Genomic DNA, 20,348 nt, shown 5'->3' with positions numbered 1-20,348 from the left:
GATACTTTTCTACCTAACCTTTTTGTGTGCCTTTTGATTTTGTTTCTATTTTTGACCTACACATACTTTCTGTGTAAACTATCAATCTTGTAGTATCTTCCACAGCTTTTACATTCAGAAAATCACAGTCATAATTATTTGTGTATATATTCTTCTAATTATTTTTTGACTTTTTAAAGAACTTAGTTTAGTATATGGTGTGAATTGACAAGATAACTTAATTCTTTTCTCAAGCAGTTAATTAGTTGACCTTGCAAAATGTTTTTCTTTTCTCACTGATTTTTAATGCTTGTATGTATTTTAATTTTTATGTCTATTTAAAGCTATTGCTGTAATACTGTGTCATTTTCTACCTGTCCAGCCTTGGGCCACCTCCACAGTATTTTCAAAGCATCATTCGGTGATTCTGTTTAGTATCTTGTAGAATGAGAATACTACAGTTTCTACCTTTTCAAAAAATATCCATTGTCTGCCACTGTCTGTTTCTTCCAGTTAAACTTAGGCACCCTTTTACTAAATTTAAAACAGGGTATTGGGCTTTTGATCAGAATTGCATTAAGCTTATAAATTAACTTTTCAAAAGGTTAATATTCCAAATTAACCTTTCAGAAGTTAGTCTTCCACTCAAGATTACGTATGTCTCTCCAGTCATTCAAATTTTTTATCCCTCTCTAAATGTCATTTTTATACAGTGACTGCCCATTTCTTATTAAGTTTATTTCCATTTATTATACGCATTTTGTAGTTATCATAAATAAGACCTTTTTTCTTTATATTTTTATCTGTCACTTGCCTATGGAAATGTCATTGATTTTGTATACTTATTTTGTGTTTGGCTACTTTACTGAAATTTCTTATTAGTTCTAATAGCTTCCTAATTGATTCTCCTGGGTTTTCTGGGTATATTAATATATCATCTGCAAACCATAATTTTGCTTGCTCCTTTCTCATTTCTTTTTCCTACATCGCATGGATTAGCTCTTCCAATAAAGCGTGAAATCTCAGAGGTGATAGTAGCATTTCTATCTCATTCCTGATCTTAATCAGGCGTTTCACCGTAAGTAGGATGTAGGTTATTGTTTTAAAATAGATGCTCTATCATGCTAAGGAAATATTCTTTCTCCTACTTCCAAATGCTTATTTTAATCAGGGTTACATGTCTAATTTTATTAAATGCCCATTTAGCATTTATTCATAAGACCTCAGTTTTTTTTTTCTTCTTTAAATGCGATCCTTTGTGTTATCCCTCTTTTCTGTTAAAAGAGATTTTTCAATATTAAAGTCATTTTAGAGATTAACTGTCCTTTGTCAGTTAATCCCTAAAGTGGGCTTTAAAAAAATTAGTGTTGAGTCAATTTATCAGCATCATAGTTAAGGTGGATCTGAAGTGGACTGCTTACTTTTGAATCCCATCTGAGTAACGGGGTGACTTGGACCCTTTCCTTAATTTCTCTTTGCCTTAGTTCTTCATCTGTAAAATGGAGGTGGTATGAATAGTATCCACCTTCTAAGGCTGTTGTGAGGATTAAACAAGTTAATATATGTAAAGTTCTCAGAGGAGTGTCTAGCCAAACACTCACTAAATACAAGCACTATATTAAATTAATGAGAACTTACCATGTGTCTGGTACTGAGCTTGGGCTATGGATTTAAAGATGGGAAAACTCAAGTATGGTCTGTCTTCTCACAGAGCTTATAGCCTGGCAAGAAAACAGATACTTATGAATTAATCACATGGAAGCATGGACATTTGCTTCTATGATAAGTGCTACCAAGGAGAGGTGATGTTATCCTGAGAGCATATAATAGGGGGTTTGAACTAGTCAAGGAGAGACAGTTGACTAGACATCTGAAAGAAAAATATGCCAAGGAGGGAGGGAAGAGTATTCTAGGAAGAGAGAACAGCATATCCAAAGGCCTTGTGGCTGTGCAGTGAGAGTGTGGCCAGTACAAAGGACTGAGAAGGGCGGGGTGTTTTTTTCTGACAGATATACATCTGTGGCACATATCACTGTGTAAATTTAAGACATACAGCATGATGGTTTGATTTATGTATATTGTGAAATGATTGCCACAATAGGCTCAGCTAACAACCATTATCTCATATAAAAACAATAAAAAGAAAAGAAGAAAGGAAAAAATGTTCTCTTTGTGATGAGAACTCTTAAGATCTACTCTCCGAACAACTTACCTGTATATCACACAGCAGTGTTAGCGATAGTCATCATGTTGCGCGTTACATCACTAGTACTGACTTATTTTACAAGTGGAAGTTTGTACCTTTTGACCACCTTCCTCCAGTTCCCCTTCCCCACCCGCCCCCCTCTGATAACCACAAGTCTTATCTGTTTTTCTATGAGTTTGTTTTTGGGGTTTTCTTTGTTTGTTCAGGTTCCAGTATAAGTGATATCATACAGTATTTATCTTTTTTTCTCTGACTTATTTCACTTAGCATAATGCCTTCGAGGTCCATTCATGCTGTTGCAAATGGTAGGATTTCCTTGTTTTTTATGGCTGAATAATATTTGTGTGTGTGTGTCTGTGTGTGTGTGTGTGTATGTATCTCACAACTAATTTATCCATTCATCTATTGATGGACACTTAGGTTGTTTCCATGTCTTGTTTATTGTAAATAATGCTTTTATGAACATGGAGGTGCAGATATCTTTTCGAGTTAGTGTTTTTGTTACATTTGGATATATTCCCAGAAGTGGAATTGCTGGATCATGTGATAGTTCTATTCTTAGTTTTTTGAGGATCCTCTGTACTGTTTTCAACAGTGGCTGCACCAATTTACAATCCCACCAACAGTGCACAACAGTTCCATTTTCTCAGCATCCCTGCCAGCATTTGTTATCTCTTGTCTTTTTGATGGTGGCCATTCTAACAGGTATGAGGTTATATCTCATTGTGGTTTTAATTTGCATTTCCTTAATGACTAGCGATGTTGAGCATCTTTTCATGTACCTGTTGGCCTTTTATATATGTTCTTTGGAAAAATGTCTGTTCAAGTCCTTTAGAAGGGTGGGGTTTGGCTGGAAAGCTAGTGGACACAAGGGTAAGAGGTCACCAAGGGCCAAACCATGCAGAGACCCTCATAGGTCTACAAGTGATTTTTCCTTACTGAAGAGCAATGACGAGCTATGGGAGGTTTGAAGTCGGTGGAGGAAAGGGGAGGCGACCTGATCAGATTGCTGTTTTGAAAAGACACCCCCAGCTGTAGTGTTGGCAAGGACCAGGGTAAACGCAGTTGACCAGTTAGGAGGTAGTTTTTATGGCAGTCTCGGGGAGAGATGCTGTGGGGTCGAGGGAAGTAGAGACAGAGACAGGATGATCGGTTGTCCATGGGGCTGCGAAGGAGAGGAAAGTGTCAGGAAAGGGTGGGTGGAGGACATCACGAGCCTGAACATCCCAAAGGAGGTGTCAGGTCTGGAGCTCAGAGAGAGGTCTGGCCTGAATTGTGAAGTTTTGAGTCATCAGTGCACAAGTGGGGAGACAAGAGAGGAGGAGAGGCCCCAACACTGAGCCTGGAAAGGAGCCAGAGAAAGCCATGGGAGGAAAGATGGAGAGTCAGCGGTATGGGAGGAAGCCGGGGACCAGGCTGCTCAAAGCATCATTGCATGTGCAGGGCACCAGGTAAAGGAGCAGGCTCTCTGGCCCCTCCCAGGTGCTGTCCATCAGAATCTAAATGTCAGCCATGTCCCCAGGCGCTGCTCATGTGCAGTGTAGTCTGAGATGCTCTGGCCTGGGAGGGGTGATTCCAGAAAGGAGGCAACAGTGTCAGAGGCAGCTGAGAGAGAGGTCTGTTAAAATGAGGACTGAACAATATCCACTGGACCCATCGGTGACCTTAGACCTGTTTGGGTGGATTGACAGGACCAGAAGGCAGAACTGACGGGCTGGGAGTAAGGAAATAGAGACAGAAAGGACAGACAGATTGTGTTTTCTAAAACTTTGGCTGAGAAGGGGAAGAGAGAGACAAGGCTGGAGGGAGAAGAGAAGTGGAATGGGGAGTTGGTTTTTTAAGGAGAGTCTTGAGCACATTTAAAATGGGAAAGTTCCAGTGGAGAGGAAATGATTGAACACTTGGAACATACATAAGAGAGAAACGTATATAAGGTTCTTGAAGGTTAGGGAGGGATGGGATCCAAAGGGCACATGGAAGGGATATGTTTAGATTGCAGGAGGGCTAGTTGGTCTGCAGGAGGAAGGAAGACCGTGTGGGGCAGGCTAGACGGATTTGGAATTGGGAAGACAACGGAATCCCCACTGGTGGCTTTTATTCTCTATGGAGATGGGAAGAGGGGGCTGGGGCTGAGAAGAGGAGCCTGGAGCGTCAGGAGGCCGTGGAAAATGGAGAAAATTTGAAATCATCAGTCTGGCATTTAATGTTGTAAAGAGGAAGTTCCACCTGGTCTGCTGGCCTTTTAGTTCAAACTCTGAGCGTTGTTTCCTACCTCACAGGGTTGTTCTAAGGCTTGAGTACAACGATGCCCATTTTATCACCTGGACATTTCACGGCACAAGCAAGCTGGCACTCAGTGTGTCAGTTGCCCACCTTCCTTCCCTCTGCACCGAGCATGGGCTGGTCCAGAGGAAACACTTGGAAAAGGGGGTTCATGATCCTCTAACACACTGCTCCCATCTCTCTGGGAGATTCTCAGAGTTCTTCCGGCCGTACTGAACAGCTCCCTTTCTCTCTCCCAGGCCAGAACTGCACGTTCCAACTGCAGGGTCCCAATGGCACCGTTGAGAGCCCGGGGTTCCCGTATGGCTACCCCAATTACGCCAACTGCACGTGGACCATCACCGCGGAGGACCAGCACCGGATCCAGCTTGTGTTCCAGTCCTTTGCCCTGGAGGAGGACTTTGACGTCCTGTCGGTGTTTGATGGGCCGCCCCAGCCAGAGAACCTGCGAACCAGGTAGCACGCCCTCCTCCCCGTGGCTGGCAGCTGGGCCTGAGCCACGCTTGCTGAGAGGAAGAACCAGGCAGGGTGCTTTGTCGTCAACACAGACCTCTGTTTTTATGAGGCCTGCCCTGAACTCCTCTGCTTTCTTTACCTTTCCCAGTTCCTTTCTCCTGCTTAGAAGTTCCCAGTAAGCAGGAGTTTTTGTAGGACATTTGGGAAGACTAGATAGAAAACATACAGAGCAATTCAAGTCTTTCTATTACAACTGATTTCGCATGCATATGTGTGTATGTGTGCATATCTGTCAGTGTATATTCTTTGCACACACAGAAATATATCCCTTGGACCCAGCAGATATGAACTGAAGGCTAGTAGCAACTATGTCTTGCATCCCCGACTTGAAAACCGTCAATACTGTGTTGGATTTTGCCTTGCATTTGCATGGCTTTGGCTGTGGGTACAGAATTGAGAATTTAGGGAAGTTTCTACTTTTTAAACCGCAGCACACTTGATAGAAGAAGAGACAATGGAGAGGACGAGATTGCTTTCCCGTGCTCCTGAGCTGCCTCCCAAGGGGAGAGTTCACATCAAGGAGGGAGACAGGGAGGAAGGCTCCCACCTCTGCAGGAAGAGCAGACTTTGGCGGGGGCAAAGATCGAGGCCCCAGAGTCATAGCTCTCCAGGTTTTGTTGACCTGGTGGCCTGCCGTGCCTCCATTGCAAGACTCGTCCTGGTCCTGCAAGATAGGCTTTGGGCTCCCAGGGAGACAAAGGGTTAGTGGCTTACCAGCCAAGCCCTGGGGAACCTGGGGTCCCCAAGGCTTTGTTTAAGATGCTCTTGGAGCAGAGTCACAGACAACATTCCCAGGACTGAGACAGCCCTCTTCTTGCTTGCTCCCTGCCCTCTCAGGGCAGTGCAGAGGTGAGCTGCCATGTCTGCAGCTGGGATGGGCATCTGGGGCTCCCCTGACTAAGTGGTTCCTCTTAGACAAGACCAGGCTTGTCCGTCTGCCCTTGACATTCCACAGGGATTGGCACACAGTAGGTGTTCAGTGAAACTTGGGTGGAGGGACTGGAGTGCTCTTCACTTATTCATTCCTCAAATATTTCATGAGCACCTACTATGTTCCAGACACTAGCCTGCGTACTGGGGACGCAGCAGTGAGCAAAACAAAGCTACTATCTTCAAGGAGGTGACATGCTAATTGGGAAGGGGGCAGGCCTCGACTTGAATATGTGAGTTTAGAGTTCAAGGACATCGGGGCTAGAGATGTAAAGTTGGGAGCCTGGGACTGGTTAGTGCTTAAAACCAGGAGACTGGACGAGGTCACCATCAGATGTCAAGCTCCGGTGACCCCATCGGTGGGGCACCGGTGCAGACCCTTGAGGGATGTTGAAAGACAGAAAGTCAGAGCAGGCCAGTGGGGCGGCTAGTTGGGGTGCAGATGACTGGAGGCCTATTCTGCGTCCTGAAGTTCTTCCAGCTCTCTTTTCTCTTCAGGCAGGGTCCACGCACGTGTGGTCAAAGCTCTATCTTCTGACGTTTGGGTTCTCTGGCTCTGAGAGTGAAGTGTGGAAGACCCCCAGAGGGGGGATGGCTCTGGCCGGGAAGGGTGGGGGTTCTGGGACCTAAGGAGGTGGTCCTGGCAGGGGGTCCCTGGATGTATTCCCAGGGCACAGCCCACTCTGGCCAACCAGCCGTGTCTGAGGAGAAGGCTCCTGGGATTTGTACCTCCACAAGGTCATCCCTGCTCGGGCTCCTCATCCCTGTCATCTGCCTGATGTGCTCATCTTGATTCATTTCAGAATTATATAGTTTTCCCATACAGCATTTCCAACTCCACGCTATCTGGGATCACATCCGCTTTCTTGTATCTGCTCCCGCGCATTTGCATTTTCTTTCTTTTTACTTATTTAGTCTTGCTAGAAGTGTGCCTATTTTATTGGTCTTTTAAAAGTCCCAACTCTAAGGCTATCAGTTTTATTCTTTTCCTGTTACCTGACTTGTTGACTTCTGCTTTTATCTTTATTCATTCTTCCCTCCCACTTACCTTGGGCTGGCATTGCTCTTTTGCAGTTTTCATGAATTGAATTAGTTTCATTACCTCTTGTTTGATATTAAAATCATTGAGGCATTTTTCCCTAAGTACAACTTTGACCATATGCCATAAATTTTGATGGATAGTTGTTATTTTTAGAATAAATAATTCTAACTGCAGGCTCTAACTGCAGTTTTGTTCCTTCCTTGACTCTAGGGTTTTTTCCCTCAAAATTTCCAAGTAATATTTTTTTATACTTAAGAAGTTATTATCTAGATGTATTGCACTATGTTCAGATTATGATTTCTGTTTTGGAGAATTTGTTGCCTTTTTTTCTCAGTATAAGATCATTTTTGGTAAATGTTCTGAGTATTTGAAAAGAACATATATTCTGTGGTGGAAGAGTGAACAAATTCATGTTATTAGTATTGTTTAATTTTTCTAATTTCTTATTTATTGTCTAAGTGATTTTTGTCAAGGATAAGCAACTTACTGTTTTCACATTTTCACTATTATTTTTATCATTTTCTCCCTTTATTTCTAAGTTTTTACTTTATATATGTTGATGTTATTCTCTTCAGTATGTCAGTATTTGTAAACATCAGATCTTCAGAGTGAATTATAATTCTTCCAATATAAAAGTTATACTTATCCCCCTTTTTTTGCCTTAAATTCTACTTTGATACTAGTTTTACCACTTTTATCATCTTTTAGGTTTGCATTTATCACCCATCTTTGCTAATTTCTCTATTTTTAATATTTCTATGTCATTGTTCTATATGTAGAGTTTAGAGTTTTGTTTTTAAATCTTTCATGAGAGTTTTTATTCTTTAACAGAAAGGTTTAATTCACTCACAATTTTTGGTGATAACTGATGTATTTGTCCTTGTATAATATTTAATACTTTCTGTTTTTAAGCTTCCTTACTATAATTTCCATTTCTCCATCTTTAAGCACAAGTGTTCTTTGCCTCGTCTCTGATTTTTATTCCACTAGTGGTTAAAGTTACTTCTTGAGAACACGTTTTAGGCTATATTTCTCTGTCAGCATCCTGTCTAGTGAACCTTTTTCTTAGTCAGGTCTCACCAGCACTGCATCTCGTAGAAATTCCTTAGTGTTTGTAGCATGTAGGTGTCTGTCTCTTTTTCCTAGTTTCCCACATGGACATATATAGTCTCTCTTTTTATATACCTCAGACTATTTCCATGACAGCTTGGGAGGTCAGGTTGAAGGAGCGTTTAACATGTTGCCTTGGCTCTCCATCTTGAACTGGAAATCTCTCTTGAGATGTTTATTCTTTTTTGATTTGCTGTCATGAATAGAATTATTTTCCATTATATTTTATTTTTGGATGATTCACTGCTAATATGTAGAAATACAACTGATGTTTGTATGTTGATCTTGTATCCCATGACCTGGCTGAGCTTCTTATTAATAGTTCTGATAGTTTTTAAAAAATATCTGTGAATAAAAACAGTATGCCATCTATTTATTTATGCTTAATTGCAGCAGATAGAATATTGACTATACTCAATATTCAATATAATATTGAATAGAAGTGGTGAGGGTGGACATCCTTACCTTGTTCTTGATCTTAAAATACTCAGTCTTTCACCATTAAGTGTGATGTTGGCTGTAGGTGTTTGGTAGATGTCCTTCTAATGAAGACGTTTAAGCAGAGGATTTTGGCATGGTCTGGCTGCAGCGTGGAGAATGCGTTAGGGTAGGGGGCCAGACTGGTGACTGCCAGGCCAGGCAAGAGACGGAGGTAACCTGAGCTAGAATAATGAAGAGAGAAGATGGCGTGGGTTTGTATGATGTTATGGGGCAGTGTGGTGCTTGGAATTAAGGGTGGGTTTATAGGGATTGTAGAGTGGGAGTATGAAAAAGGAAGGGGTGAAGGATGGCTCCACGTTGTCCGGCTTGGAAGCAGGAAACAAGCTAGGTCAGCCTGATGTGAATTGCAGTCTCCAGGAAAATGTGTTCTCATGGCATCCCAGGGTATTTTGTGCACTGATGTTTTTCTTCATTCATCTAGCAGAACAGGTAGGTCACCTCCTCTCACAGTGCTTTCCTGTGAGACAGGAGGGTACGGCGGTGACAGGCCAAGATTTATACCCAGCTGGCTTCTACATTTATTTGCGCCATGACCTGTGCAAGATTTGGCTTCTCTGAGACTCATCTATAAAACGGAGGTGACACTGACCCACCTCACAGGGCTGTGTGTATGAGCCACCTCCTAGGATTCCCTGCTGTTCCATAAACATTATTTGCATCTTTCCTGGCCTTTTGCTCTTAGGAACTCAGACCGCTCTGGAGCGCTTTTATGCCTGTCTTGACGCTTCCTCTGTGGCCTGCCCATTAGACTTTTTAGATCTGGGAGCTGCAGATGTGGAGGACGGACATCCGAGAAGAGACTGGGCTCAGGGGAAGTCATTCGTTGTGGGTGGCATTGCTCACCCCACGGTAGCCCAGCAGTGGGGCCGGACTGACGAGAAGCCTGCAGTGGGGTTCTCTCTGCCTCACTTGGGGCTTTCGTCTCAGACTTGACAGGCGTTAAGTTTTGTGATTCTGCTCTTTGAGCATTTTAATGCATTTCTCTTTTCTTCCTTTACCTTCAGTCCTTTTCAATTTATTTATGGATGCATTCCAGCAAAAGGCTGGAGTCACCTCCCCACCCCGATCCTCAGCCCTCTTTAAACTCATCTTTCTCCAGCTGCTAGCTCATGGGTGGTGGTGTGAGCAACAAGCTTCCCTCCTGGTTAGATTCTAAGCTCCTTGAGGCCGGGGGTCAAGCCTTCTACCACGTGTGGCTGTGGCTGAGCCATGCAGTGAAATATACATCTTGCACCTGCAAGGCATGAGTTCCAGCTCCTCGCTAGCTGCTTGGCGTAGACAGGTCACTTTGACTCTTATCCTCAGTATCTTCATCCATGAAGTGGATGTATCAGTATCTACCCCATAGGTTGGTTGTTAAGGATTACATTAAATAGTGTGTGTAAACTGCTTTGAACTGTAATGAGATATAAACAGAAGAAATACTTGTATGTTGGTAGAAAAAAAATTAGAAAACACAATTAAGCAAAAAGAGACACACACACATGCACACACAAACCCAATACATTTATATGACATGAGGTAGAGCAGTGGTTTTCAACTGAAGGTGATTTTGACCCCACGGGGACATTTGGCAATGTCTGGAGACATTTTTGGTTGTCACAACTGGAGAGGGGCCCTGGCATCTAGTGGATCAAGGCCAGGGGTGCTGCGAAGTGTCCTACCATGCATAAGACAGCTGCAACAAATGCCAATGGTGCTGAGGTTGAGAAATCCCGAGGTAGGTGATTGAGGGGGAGTTAAGGCCTTCAGCATCAGACATACCTGTGTGCTAATCCTACTTCTGTGTCAGTGACCTTGGGCAAGTGAGTCAACCCATCTGAGCTTCAGTTTCCTCCTCTGCAAAATGGGGAGCTCTCAGTGACGCTATGTACTGACAGCTGCACCTGGCATCGTTAAAGAAGAGGTGCCAGTAGGCACACTGCACGCGGCTTGTTCTATATGCAGATGCCATTCATCTCCCAGCAACTCCCTTTCTCCACCAGGAGTTCACAGACACCTCCTTGAGAGCACCTCACATTTCATCTAGAGCTATTCATAAGCAGCAACATCCCAGGGTGCCAGAAGGCAGCGTCTGGCTGCTTGAAATTAAATTTACAATAGAAGCTGATCAGATTCTTCTCATAATGGATCAGGGTGGGAAATGGGAGTAGGAGCTGGTCCTGAAGGCTGGGGAGCCTGTAGGAGTTTGGAAATTAGCAAGAAAAGAACAAAGAGCCTCCCAGATAATGCAGTGTCAGCCCTGCCTGGATGAATTACTGAAACAATCCCCACATCTCTGCTTTTGCACAATTAGGTGGCCTTTCCGTGCTGGCACACATCCTATTGCATTGCAGTTTAATGTGGGATGAAGTTTTCTAATGGAACACGAGCAAACATAATCTATGGCGATGCTGCTAATAAACGACATCACTGTGTATTGGAGGGTTTATAGGGCACTGGTGATAACTGCACCAGTTAAGCACAGCTAAGCATCCCTTAATTGAGACATTTGGGCTCAAGTTATGGGAAACACTGCGACTGGTTCCCTCCATTTTTGGCAATACACATTCATCAACCTAAGGTGGAATGCAGTTTTAGTCATTTGGGGCTGGTTGCAGATTTCACTCAACTGGCATTAGACACCTGTTTGGAAGTTGTAAAAAACCTACAAATTTGTCAGATTTACTGTCTTCTTATGACTGTGTGTTGCAGCAGGGACCCCTAAAGGACCTGCTTGTTGGATTCCTTAAAAAGTGTGCCTTATACCTCAATAGGATTGTCCTTGGAGGATCCTTTCCCCAGAGTGCCTTGAGAATGTGCTCTTGTGGTCAGGAGGTGGCTGGAAGGACCCATGGGGATGAGGGAGCATTCCTGTTTAGGATTGAAACAGAGGGAGGATACTAGAAAGGAAAAAGAAGTGATGACACCAAGCACCTCTTGTGGGCCAGCCACTGTGCTAGACATATTCATTCATTCATTCATTAATTCACTCATTGTCATGTATTCAACCTTTATTGAATGCCTAGTGTTGGGGATACAACAGTTAACAAGACAGCCTCTGCTTTCAATGAACTTACAATCTTTTTAGGGAAACATAAATAAGCAGGTGAAGGTAGTCCAGGAGGCATGACTGAGGAACCTGACCTAGTCTTGGGGAGATATTTGTAGATGTTGCTCTGTGGGCCTGGGATGCTGTCCTTCCATCTGCCCCTTTGCTTAGTTACCGCTCCCTCATTTTTTAATATGTCAACTCACTTGCACTTTCTCACCCGGGGAATCCTCTGAGACACCCCTACTTCTCAACCTGGTCACACCCTCCTGTGATACCCCTGAGATTACTGTGCATCTGTCCTTCGTGGCTTTACGTGTGCGTGTGTGTGATTCTTGGATTTCTGCCCATCTCCCTCACAAGACTGTAGGCTCCTTGACTGTTTTATTCTCCACTGCATCTCCAGGGCCTGGCCCATAGGAGGCGCTCAACAAAATATTTATGGAATGAATGAATGAATGCTCTCTGGAGGAAGGGATCCCTGATAGGGCGTGGAAAGAGGGGCTGGGAGAGTGTTTCAAGCCAAGAGAATAGTATGTGCGCAGGTCAGGGCAAAAGCGAGAGAAAGGCGAGGTGCAGGGGGCTCACTGGGGGTGGAGTGCTGTGGGGAGATGGGGGCGTCCGGGCCGGATCACCAGGGGCCCTGTATGCCATGCTGGGGAGATCGCACGTATCTTAAGGGAAGTGGGGACACACCAAAAGGTCCTAAACAGGCATTAACACGTGTTATGTAATAATTCAACAACAGCCCCATGAGATGGGTAGTATTAATTTTCTTTGCAGAGGTTGAGTAAGCGGCTGAGGTCTCTTAGATACTAAGTGACTAGTGGAGGAGAAGACCATGGGTCTCCTAGAACCAGAAACCAGGCTCCCTTCTCCACTCCAAAATGCCTTCTGACTCCTTGGGACTCATTTGCATTCACTCCATTTCCCTTTTAAAAAATTCATGCCATTTTCCTTTTCAAGCTGTTTCTTTAAAATGGTAAAAGTAATGGGAACTCAGTATTTTTTTAAAAAGTCAAGCAGTGCAGCAATGTATAGAGTGAAAAAACACAAGTGCCTCCTTCCCAGGCCCTTGTTCCAATTCTGCTCCCTGGAGATAACCACTGTTAACAGTTTGGTGTGTGTCCAATTTCTTTTTAAATAAAGATTCATTAAACTGCCCATGAGGCTTATTGGGACATCCATCAGCCCTTTAAAAATTGTTCTGATGAATTAAGTGTAAACTAATTAGAAACATGGATTCAATTACCCTTGAAACACACAAGGGTTTAATAATTAATAGGAAGAGGGCTTGAGGCCAAAGGCATTATGGATTTTATTAAACCGCTAACATCTGAAAAGTAAATATGTTTGATTCATCCTAAATGCAGGCAAATTTGCCATCTGGAGGCAAACCTGTTGGTAGGAGCTTCGTATGTAATCGGGAAATTTATCTCTGATTCATAAGGAGTCAGCTGACGTGTGCAGAGGCCAAGGATGTAGCCGGACGGGGCTGCAGGAACAGGGCAGCAGCCTGTCTTTCTGGGTTGCTGTAGTCGGCTTTGTTCATGACCTTGCCCCAGGCAAGCTTTGGGAGACCTGCAGAGATCCCCAGTGAGATCACTGACCCCTACTGTGGGCCCAGAGCATCTGGGGACAATACTGGGCCCAGAAACACTGTAGGACATTTGGGGGAACCATTCTGTTTATCCCCTGAACAATGAGTTCTGATGACTTAAATGGACATAGAGGAGGGTCGGGGGTTGGAATAAATATTTACCTGTTGTGTGCCAAGAGCTTGATGTCCCACATCTCATTCAGTCTTCACAGTTTTCCCAGACATAAGAATTATCACCTCCATCTTTATCGCGAGAAAATACTGAGTCTCCAAGAGGCTGCGTGCCTTGGGCGAGCTTTATTCAAACGCCCATTTTCACACAGGTCGGCCCAACCACACCAGGTCTGAAGGGGGCTGCAGAAGGGAGGGAGCAGGGTCTGCCCAGCTTGGGGCTCGGGAAGTCAACTGCAGTGACCCACGGGCGACCATGTGCTCCATCATCTAATGCCAAAGGGTGGGTTTGGGCAGACGTGGTGGGGCAGGGGTTGGCAGCCGGTGATATACAAAGCCAGGTGGGCAGCAATGTCGGGGTCCTGAGCAATCTCTCCCTTCACAGTGGGACCCTGTGGTTCAAGGTCAAAGTGAATTTTTGTGACAAAGCCTCACGTTGCTCATTCGCCAAGTCTGCCATTTAATAGCGGCCAAAATGTAAGACCCCACGGAGCCTGAGTCTTGGGCCAAAAGGCTGTGTTGCCTACATCCCTCCCCATGATCGGTCCTGCCCACCGTGTCACCAGGTGTTGTCAAAGATGCGACATTACCCCAGAATGGAGTTGGCTTCCCCTTGACTCTCATCTGCCTCTTTCTCGCAAGTGATAGCCGACAGGTGTGTTGCTGAGATAGGAGTGTATCCCTTTCTTTATCCTCAACTCATTCCCTGAACCTTTGGGGCAGCAGAAATCAAGGCGCAAGGGACCCTGGTAACCCAGGGATGTTGTCCTCAGGGTAGAGGCAGGTTTGGAACCTGTAATTTTAGCATTTATTCCATTTGTCAGCAGAAATGGTACCCGAATAAACACCTCCCAAGTACTGAGCTCCTCATTCCCTTAGAGTTTACGTAAATATAAAAGAAAACCAATCCTCAGCTTTTAAGTGAACAGAGAGCCAAGTTACTGCTTCCTTGGGTGGGTCTGAGCTGCCACCAGATGTGGTGCCAGGAAACAGGACTGGGGCAAGGAGACCTGGGTTCTGGCCCAGGTGTGGCCACTGGTGTACTTGTGACTGTCACCAAATCCCGTCCCTTCTCAGGGCCAGCTGAATTTTCCTGATTTATAAACTGAGGACTTACATCTAGGAGAACTCCAAAGCTTCTTCCAGCTCTGAAATTGTTTGATTAAGTGTTGCTGGAGGTGTATGTAGAAGGGCTATAAAATACTCCTGATCTTCTTGGACTATTTCTGCCATATTCAGGAACCGCTCTTGGCTTTTTCAACAATTTCCCCATTTGTCTTTGGCATAAGGGTTTATTTCCCAGTGGCCTGTTAAGCAGTGTGTCAGAGAAGGCTAACTGTCCACCATCATTCTTGCTTCTCTTCCGCAGGGCAGCGTTGTCTGTGGGAAGCAGCTGCCCAGCCTGGGTCAATATTTCTCAGCCTCCTTTGCGTCGAGGTGGAGCTGTGTGACTTAGTGGTCAGTATAAAGTGAATGAAGTAATGTGCCCCCCTCCCAGGCATGGCCCAGAAAAGCTCCCTTGCAACCTGCGCCACCTCTTTCCCTGGAAACAGGAGATATAAGAAGCCTGGTTGCCTGGTTGGCCATGTGAAGTAGGAGCCACCCCCTCCCCCGACTGCTGCAGATTGACTGGATTTTACATAAGTGAGACATGAACTTGTACGCACACTTGGACCTCTGAGAGTCCAGGGTTTGTCTATGACTGTAGCTAGTGCTTCCTTGGTTATTGCAAACTCCGAGTCTTGGCGTTTAGGACCTAGATGTAGGTGAGGATTCTAGATAGCAGAGTCCATTAGCTTTCCAGACTTGACGCTTGTTTTTGTTTGCTTTTGGGGAGGTGAAGCTCCTGGACAGTCTGGCCCTGGTGCCTAAAAATTAGGCCATTGACCCATAAAGTACAATATTTTTTAAAGCAACGTTTTTTGTGTGTGTGTGTGCTCCTGACTTCTGGTGGATTCTTCTTGGCAACAAAACGTGGTTCTGGTTATAATCCTTCTCTGTCTCACATCTCCTGCTGCCCCGGCTGAGCACACATGTGGGGTGGTGGTTAAGAGACGGGCTTTGGAGCCAGCCTGCCTCTGCTTCTTACTTGCTGTGTGATGCTGAGGAAGTCACTTGTCTCTGAGTCTCAGTTTCTATGTCAACAAAGTTGGGATTAGAGTAGTACCTACCCTGTAGGGAAGTTGTGAAGATTCAACTACCCTACAAGGCATAAAGTGTGTAGAAGATGTTGGACACACAGTAAGCACTGGGTAAATGTTAGTCATCTTGTCATTGCTTCCTCTCCAAAGCTCATCCCTTCCAAATCCCTCCACTGCCACCACTGTGGTCCAGGCTACCATCATCTTTTGCCTTGATTATCACAGCAGCCTCCTCCTTAGTTTCCCTGCTCTTGCCTTTGTCACCTTCAGTCTGTCCTTCACACCAGAGCTAGAGGGATCTTCTCTTTTTTCATCTTTTAAAGAAAAATCTTTTAAAATAAATAGAACTAGTTTGAGATTTATAGAAAAGTTGTGAAGATGGGACAGAGAATTCCTATATAATACTCCTCACCGAGATTCCCCTATTCTTATCATCTTACATTTGTATGGTACTTTGTCACAATTAATGAACGAATATTGATTTATTATTATTAACTAAAGTCCATATTTTATTCAGATTTCCTCATTAGTTAGTTTTTACCTAACATTCTTGTTCTGTTCTAGGATCGCATCCAGGAAACCACATAATGTTTAGTCCTTCTGCCTCCTTAGGCTCTTTTGGCTGTGACAGTTTTGCAGGCTTCCCTTGTTTTTGATGATTGACAGTTTTGAGGAGTACTGGTCAGGTGTTGTGTTGAACATCCTTCAGTTGGGATTTGTCTGATGTTCTTCTCATGATTAGACTGGAGTAATGTGTTTTTGAAGGAAGGTCACATTTTCATCACATCATCTCAAGGTTACATACCATCAACATGACTTGTCTCTGTTGATGTTGGCTTTGATCACCTGATTGAGTTCATGTATGTCAGGCTTCTCCACCGTAAAGTTACTGCCCACTCCATACTGTCCTCTTTGGAAGGAAGTCCCTATGTGTAGCTCACACCTACAGAGTAGAGAGTCATGCTTCATCTTGTGGGCAGAGTAGCTACATAAATTATTTGGAATTCTTCTGTAGGAGAGATCTATTTTCCTCTGCTTACTAATTTATTTATATCAGTGGATTCATGGATATTTATTTTATACTTTGGGTTAAAATTCAATGCTAGTTTGTTTATTTTGTTGCTCAAACTGGAAAGCTTTGGCCACTGGGGACTCTTTTAGTTGGCTTCTCCTGTTTTCTTTGACAGTTCCCCAGCATTGTGAGCTTTTGTCATTGATGTTATTGTTGTGACTATTATTGTTTCACCAGAGCTCTTTGGAGAAACGAGCTTTACATCCTTTAATTGGGAAATGGTGTTAGAAACCAAGATCTGGCCCTGGGTGTGCTCATTACTATTGAGGTATCATTCCTTCTAGGCCCTCTCAGCTGACAGAGCAAGGAAATATGTGTATGTATACTAACTCGTGTGTATACACATATCTATAAATATTTTTATATGTACCATGTGTATCTGTGTTCAGCTAAACACGAGTTCATATTGAAGTCTCCAACTCTAATCCAGTACCACATGGAACATTCTAGCCTCCTCCCCTTACTTAGCTGGAAACTTCCACTCCAACAGTGAGACACCTGGCTCCCACCATCTGCCATCCATTGACTGAATTGTTCAATTCCAGGATGTAGAGTGGTATCAGAATTGTTAACCCGTACCCCTTGGAAAATAACTTTTCAACTAGAGTACAGTGATCATGTGATCAGTTGTCTTTGCCTTTAGCCTTACAGTTTCCACTCATCTGGAAAGTTACTTAGATAAGCACTATGAAGAACATACACATCAGGGAAAGAATGAAGTGCAAGGGGTGAGATTTCAATAGGATGGCCAAGGAAACTGTCACTAAGAAGGTGACTTTGGAGTAAAAAACCTGAAACGAGGTGAGTTTGGTGTCTCCACCTATCTTCAGCTGGCTTTATGACACCTGTTGTGTTGGGTTGTGTGTCTTACATGTTTTTCCTTTCTCAGGGCCCAGCAGGCTTTATTATGGAGATTTAAAGGAGTGGAAACATATATTCATTGGTAGCTTCAGATGACATGATAGACACCCAGGCACACATTATGGTATCTGTCTCCCAGAGCTGCACTGACTCAGGCTCCCAGGGTAATGTGATGAAGGCAGTGAAGACAGTGTAGACTGGTCTGGCTGGTGATGTCATAGCACCTCACGTTGCCCTTGAGCGTCTTGGAGGCTGGCAGGGCAGTGTCTTCAATCCCACCCAAAGGTTTATATCAGCAGGCTCCTCTACACCTTGGAAGGTCTTCCCTGTCCCCTCCTGATTTGGTCTTCCCCATGACCATGGCCGCTCATCCCTTAAGCAGTGGTGGTCTTATCAAGAAGCCTTATCAAGGAAGGAAGTGTATACCTTTGACTCCACCTTTCCAATTTGATTATTTCATCCCAAAGGGCTCTCAATGAGTGATCCAGGGGCTTTGTGATCCCCTGGCTGATCGGTAGAGGCACATTCAACTTCTCTCTTCTTCCAAGTCCTGCAGCCACACATCACAGACAAGGTGGATCTTAGGCTTATGTAATCCCTACACAGCAAAGGGGAAAGGTGACAGATTCTGGCTCCGAGAGTCCAACTGTATTTCAATCATAACAGGAATACATCCCTGTCCACAGATAAATGCAGAAAGCCAGAAGGCTGTCAAGGCCCTTAGTAGGTGGAGGAATGAAGACCAGAGGAGTTCTTGCAAACCAAGGCAGGTTTGGAATCATCCACCTTTCAGTGCCTAGTATTGCTTCTCCCAACTCTGGTTGTTTAAGCTTCCCAGACACATTGTGTTACTTACTTCTCTCAACAATCCCCGAAGTGTCTTTTTTGGCCCCATTTTGCAGAGGAGAAAGCTGAGCTTCCGAATGGCAAATAAGTGCCATGTTAACAAGAAGTGGCCGAGTTCTCAGCTTTTTATCCCTGCTCTTTGTGAGTGTCCTCCAGCCGTCTAGACCGCGATGCAATGGGGAATGGGAGAAAGGCAGCCTGAACACAGAGCCATCCATCCTCAAGGGCCTCGATGGAAGAGAGGGAAACTACCAGAGATGAGATTCCTCTTCCACAGCTCCCTGCCCCCCACCGATATTAGAATTTACCTGAACTGGGGTAAAAAGGACAGAAGAATGGAATGACTGTCTTCTCTCTGCTGTGCCTCTCTCTCCAACATAAGCTAGGTGAAGACCTCGACATGACTAATTATTTGTAGAACCCCAAAGGAGCGGGTTCCTTCTATTTTGGAGTATGTAGAAGTGTAAAGATTTTCTTTAATTAGATAGTGCCAGATAGATTTAATTAAAGCTTCAAACCTGCAATTTTCTTTGTTTGATTGATCAGTTGGTGCTGATTGCCTGGAGTAATTATGAAGGGGGAAGTGGAGTTTTGGGTCTGGTGGCGATCAGAAGCAGACTGAGTCGACCCCTGGATACTTGGTTGTCAGAGTGGATTCTGAAAAGGTTTAAATTGCACAAATGTTTGCTAGCCAGTCGGATAAAAAATAAGGTCTCTAAATTACATTTTTGTCTAAATCGTGCTCCTGGCTGATGTGCTTCTGTAGAAAAGTTCCCTTTCCCCTCCTTTCTCCAAACGTAATCACGCCCCTGAGATCAGGCAATATTCTGTTATTTTTGTCTTTCTTTTTTGTTTATTTATTTATTTAAATTAATTAATTAATTAATTTATTTTTGGCTGTGTTGGGTCTTCGTTTCTGTGCGAGGGCTTTCTCTAGTTGCGGCGAGCGGGGGCCACTCTTCATCGCGGTGCGTGGGCCTCTCACTGTCGCGGCCTCTCTTGTTGCGGAGCACAGGCTCCAGACGCGCAGGCTCAGTAGTTGTGGCTCACGGGCCCAGCTGCTCCGCGGCATGTGGGATCTTCCCAGACCAGGGCTCAAATCCATGTCCCCTGCATTGGCAGGCAGATTCTCAACCACTGTGCCACCAGGGAAGCCCCTTTGTCTTTCTTTTGTGAAATAATTGAAGCACACATTTGGGAGTGGCTCATAATGGCCTTTTGAGATTGCGGGAGCCCATGGAGGGTCGGGAGAGAAAGACAGTCTCTCATAATCTCAGTGTGAATTTAGGGAACTCAGAAGGGGTTTTGAAGTCAGCCAGTCCCTGGGTTTGAATCTAGCCTGTGACCTTGGGTAAGTACCTTTTCTCTTTCCTCATCTGCAAAATGGGAGAGTTGTTTAGAAGAACAGGTGAGCTGATGCATGCATATCTAGGCACTGGCCTGCAATGGGCTCTCACTGAATGTCAGACCCTTCCCCTTCCTGTGCTCTGTCGCCTCTCTGAAGTACCACCACAGAAGCTCCATGAGCTCAGGAGACCAGAGCCATCTTGCTCACCATTGCAAAATAGCCCCTGGTGCATTGTTTGTATATGGAGGGTCTCAACAAATATCTGTCCAGTGGACAAATGAATGAATGAATACCCTGTGTATTTAAGTCCCCCCCTCAAATAGGTGACACCAGTACAGGGTAGAAGAGGGGGCACCATTCATGAAACGCTGAGGAGACTTGGTCCCCATTGGACACAGTATGAAGAGTGAGGTGGGAGCCGCCTTTGGAGAGCATCAGTGGGAGAAACTGTTCTCTTTTCTTCTGAACTGGCCAAACCAGGCTGGGAGACTGAGTTTACTTCTCCTTTACGCACTGGGAGGGGATGCTAAGGATGATTGTCACGACTGTTGCAGCATGAAAAAAAAGTTGGAGTTAAAAAAGCAAAGCACGCTCTAGACTTGATTGTGCATTACATATATCACTATGTAAGAACATATACACAGGTGAAAACGATTGGAGGTAAACACAACAACATGCTAATAATATAGGTATTAGGATGCTTGATTATAG

At 44.4% G+C, this 20,348-nt stretch overlaps 1 protein-coding gene across 1 annotated transcript in view; it reads left to right on the top strand.

The window, feature by feature from the left end:
• The window catches only part of CSMD2 (CUB and Sushi multiple domains 2), a 658,022-nt gene that overhangs the window by 57,560 nt on the left and 580,114 nt on the right, over positions 1-20,348 (top strand). The window contains exon 2 of the mRNA XM_059896727.1: positions 4,708-4,924. Within this exon, the coding sequence (XP_059752710.1) occupies positions 4,708-4,924 (217 nt within the window). The remainder of the gene's footprint in view (positions 1-4,707; positions 4,925-20,348) is intronic.

Source organism: Balaenoptera ricei, chromosome 1 (assembly GCF_028023285.1).
Source record: "Balaenoptera ricei isolate mBalRic1 chromosome 1, mBalRic1.hap2, whole genome shotgun sequence".
Classification (NCBI taxonomy): Eukaryota; Metazoa; Chordata; class Mammalia; order Artiodactyla; family Balaenopteridae; genus Balaenoptera; species Balaenoptera ricei.
This window is presented reverse-complemented; position numbering and strand designations above follow the sequence as displayed.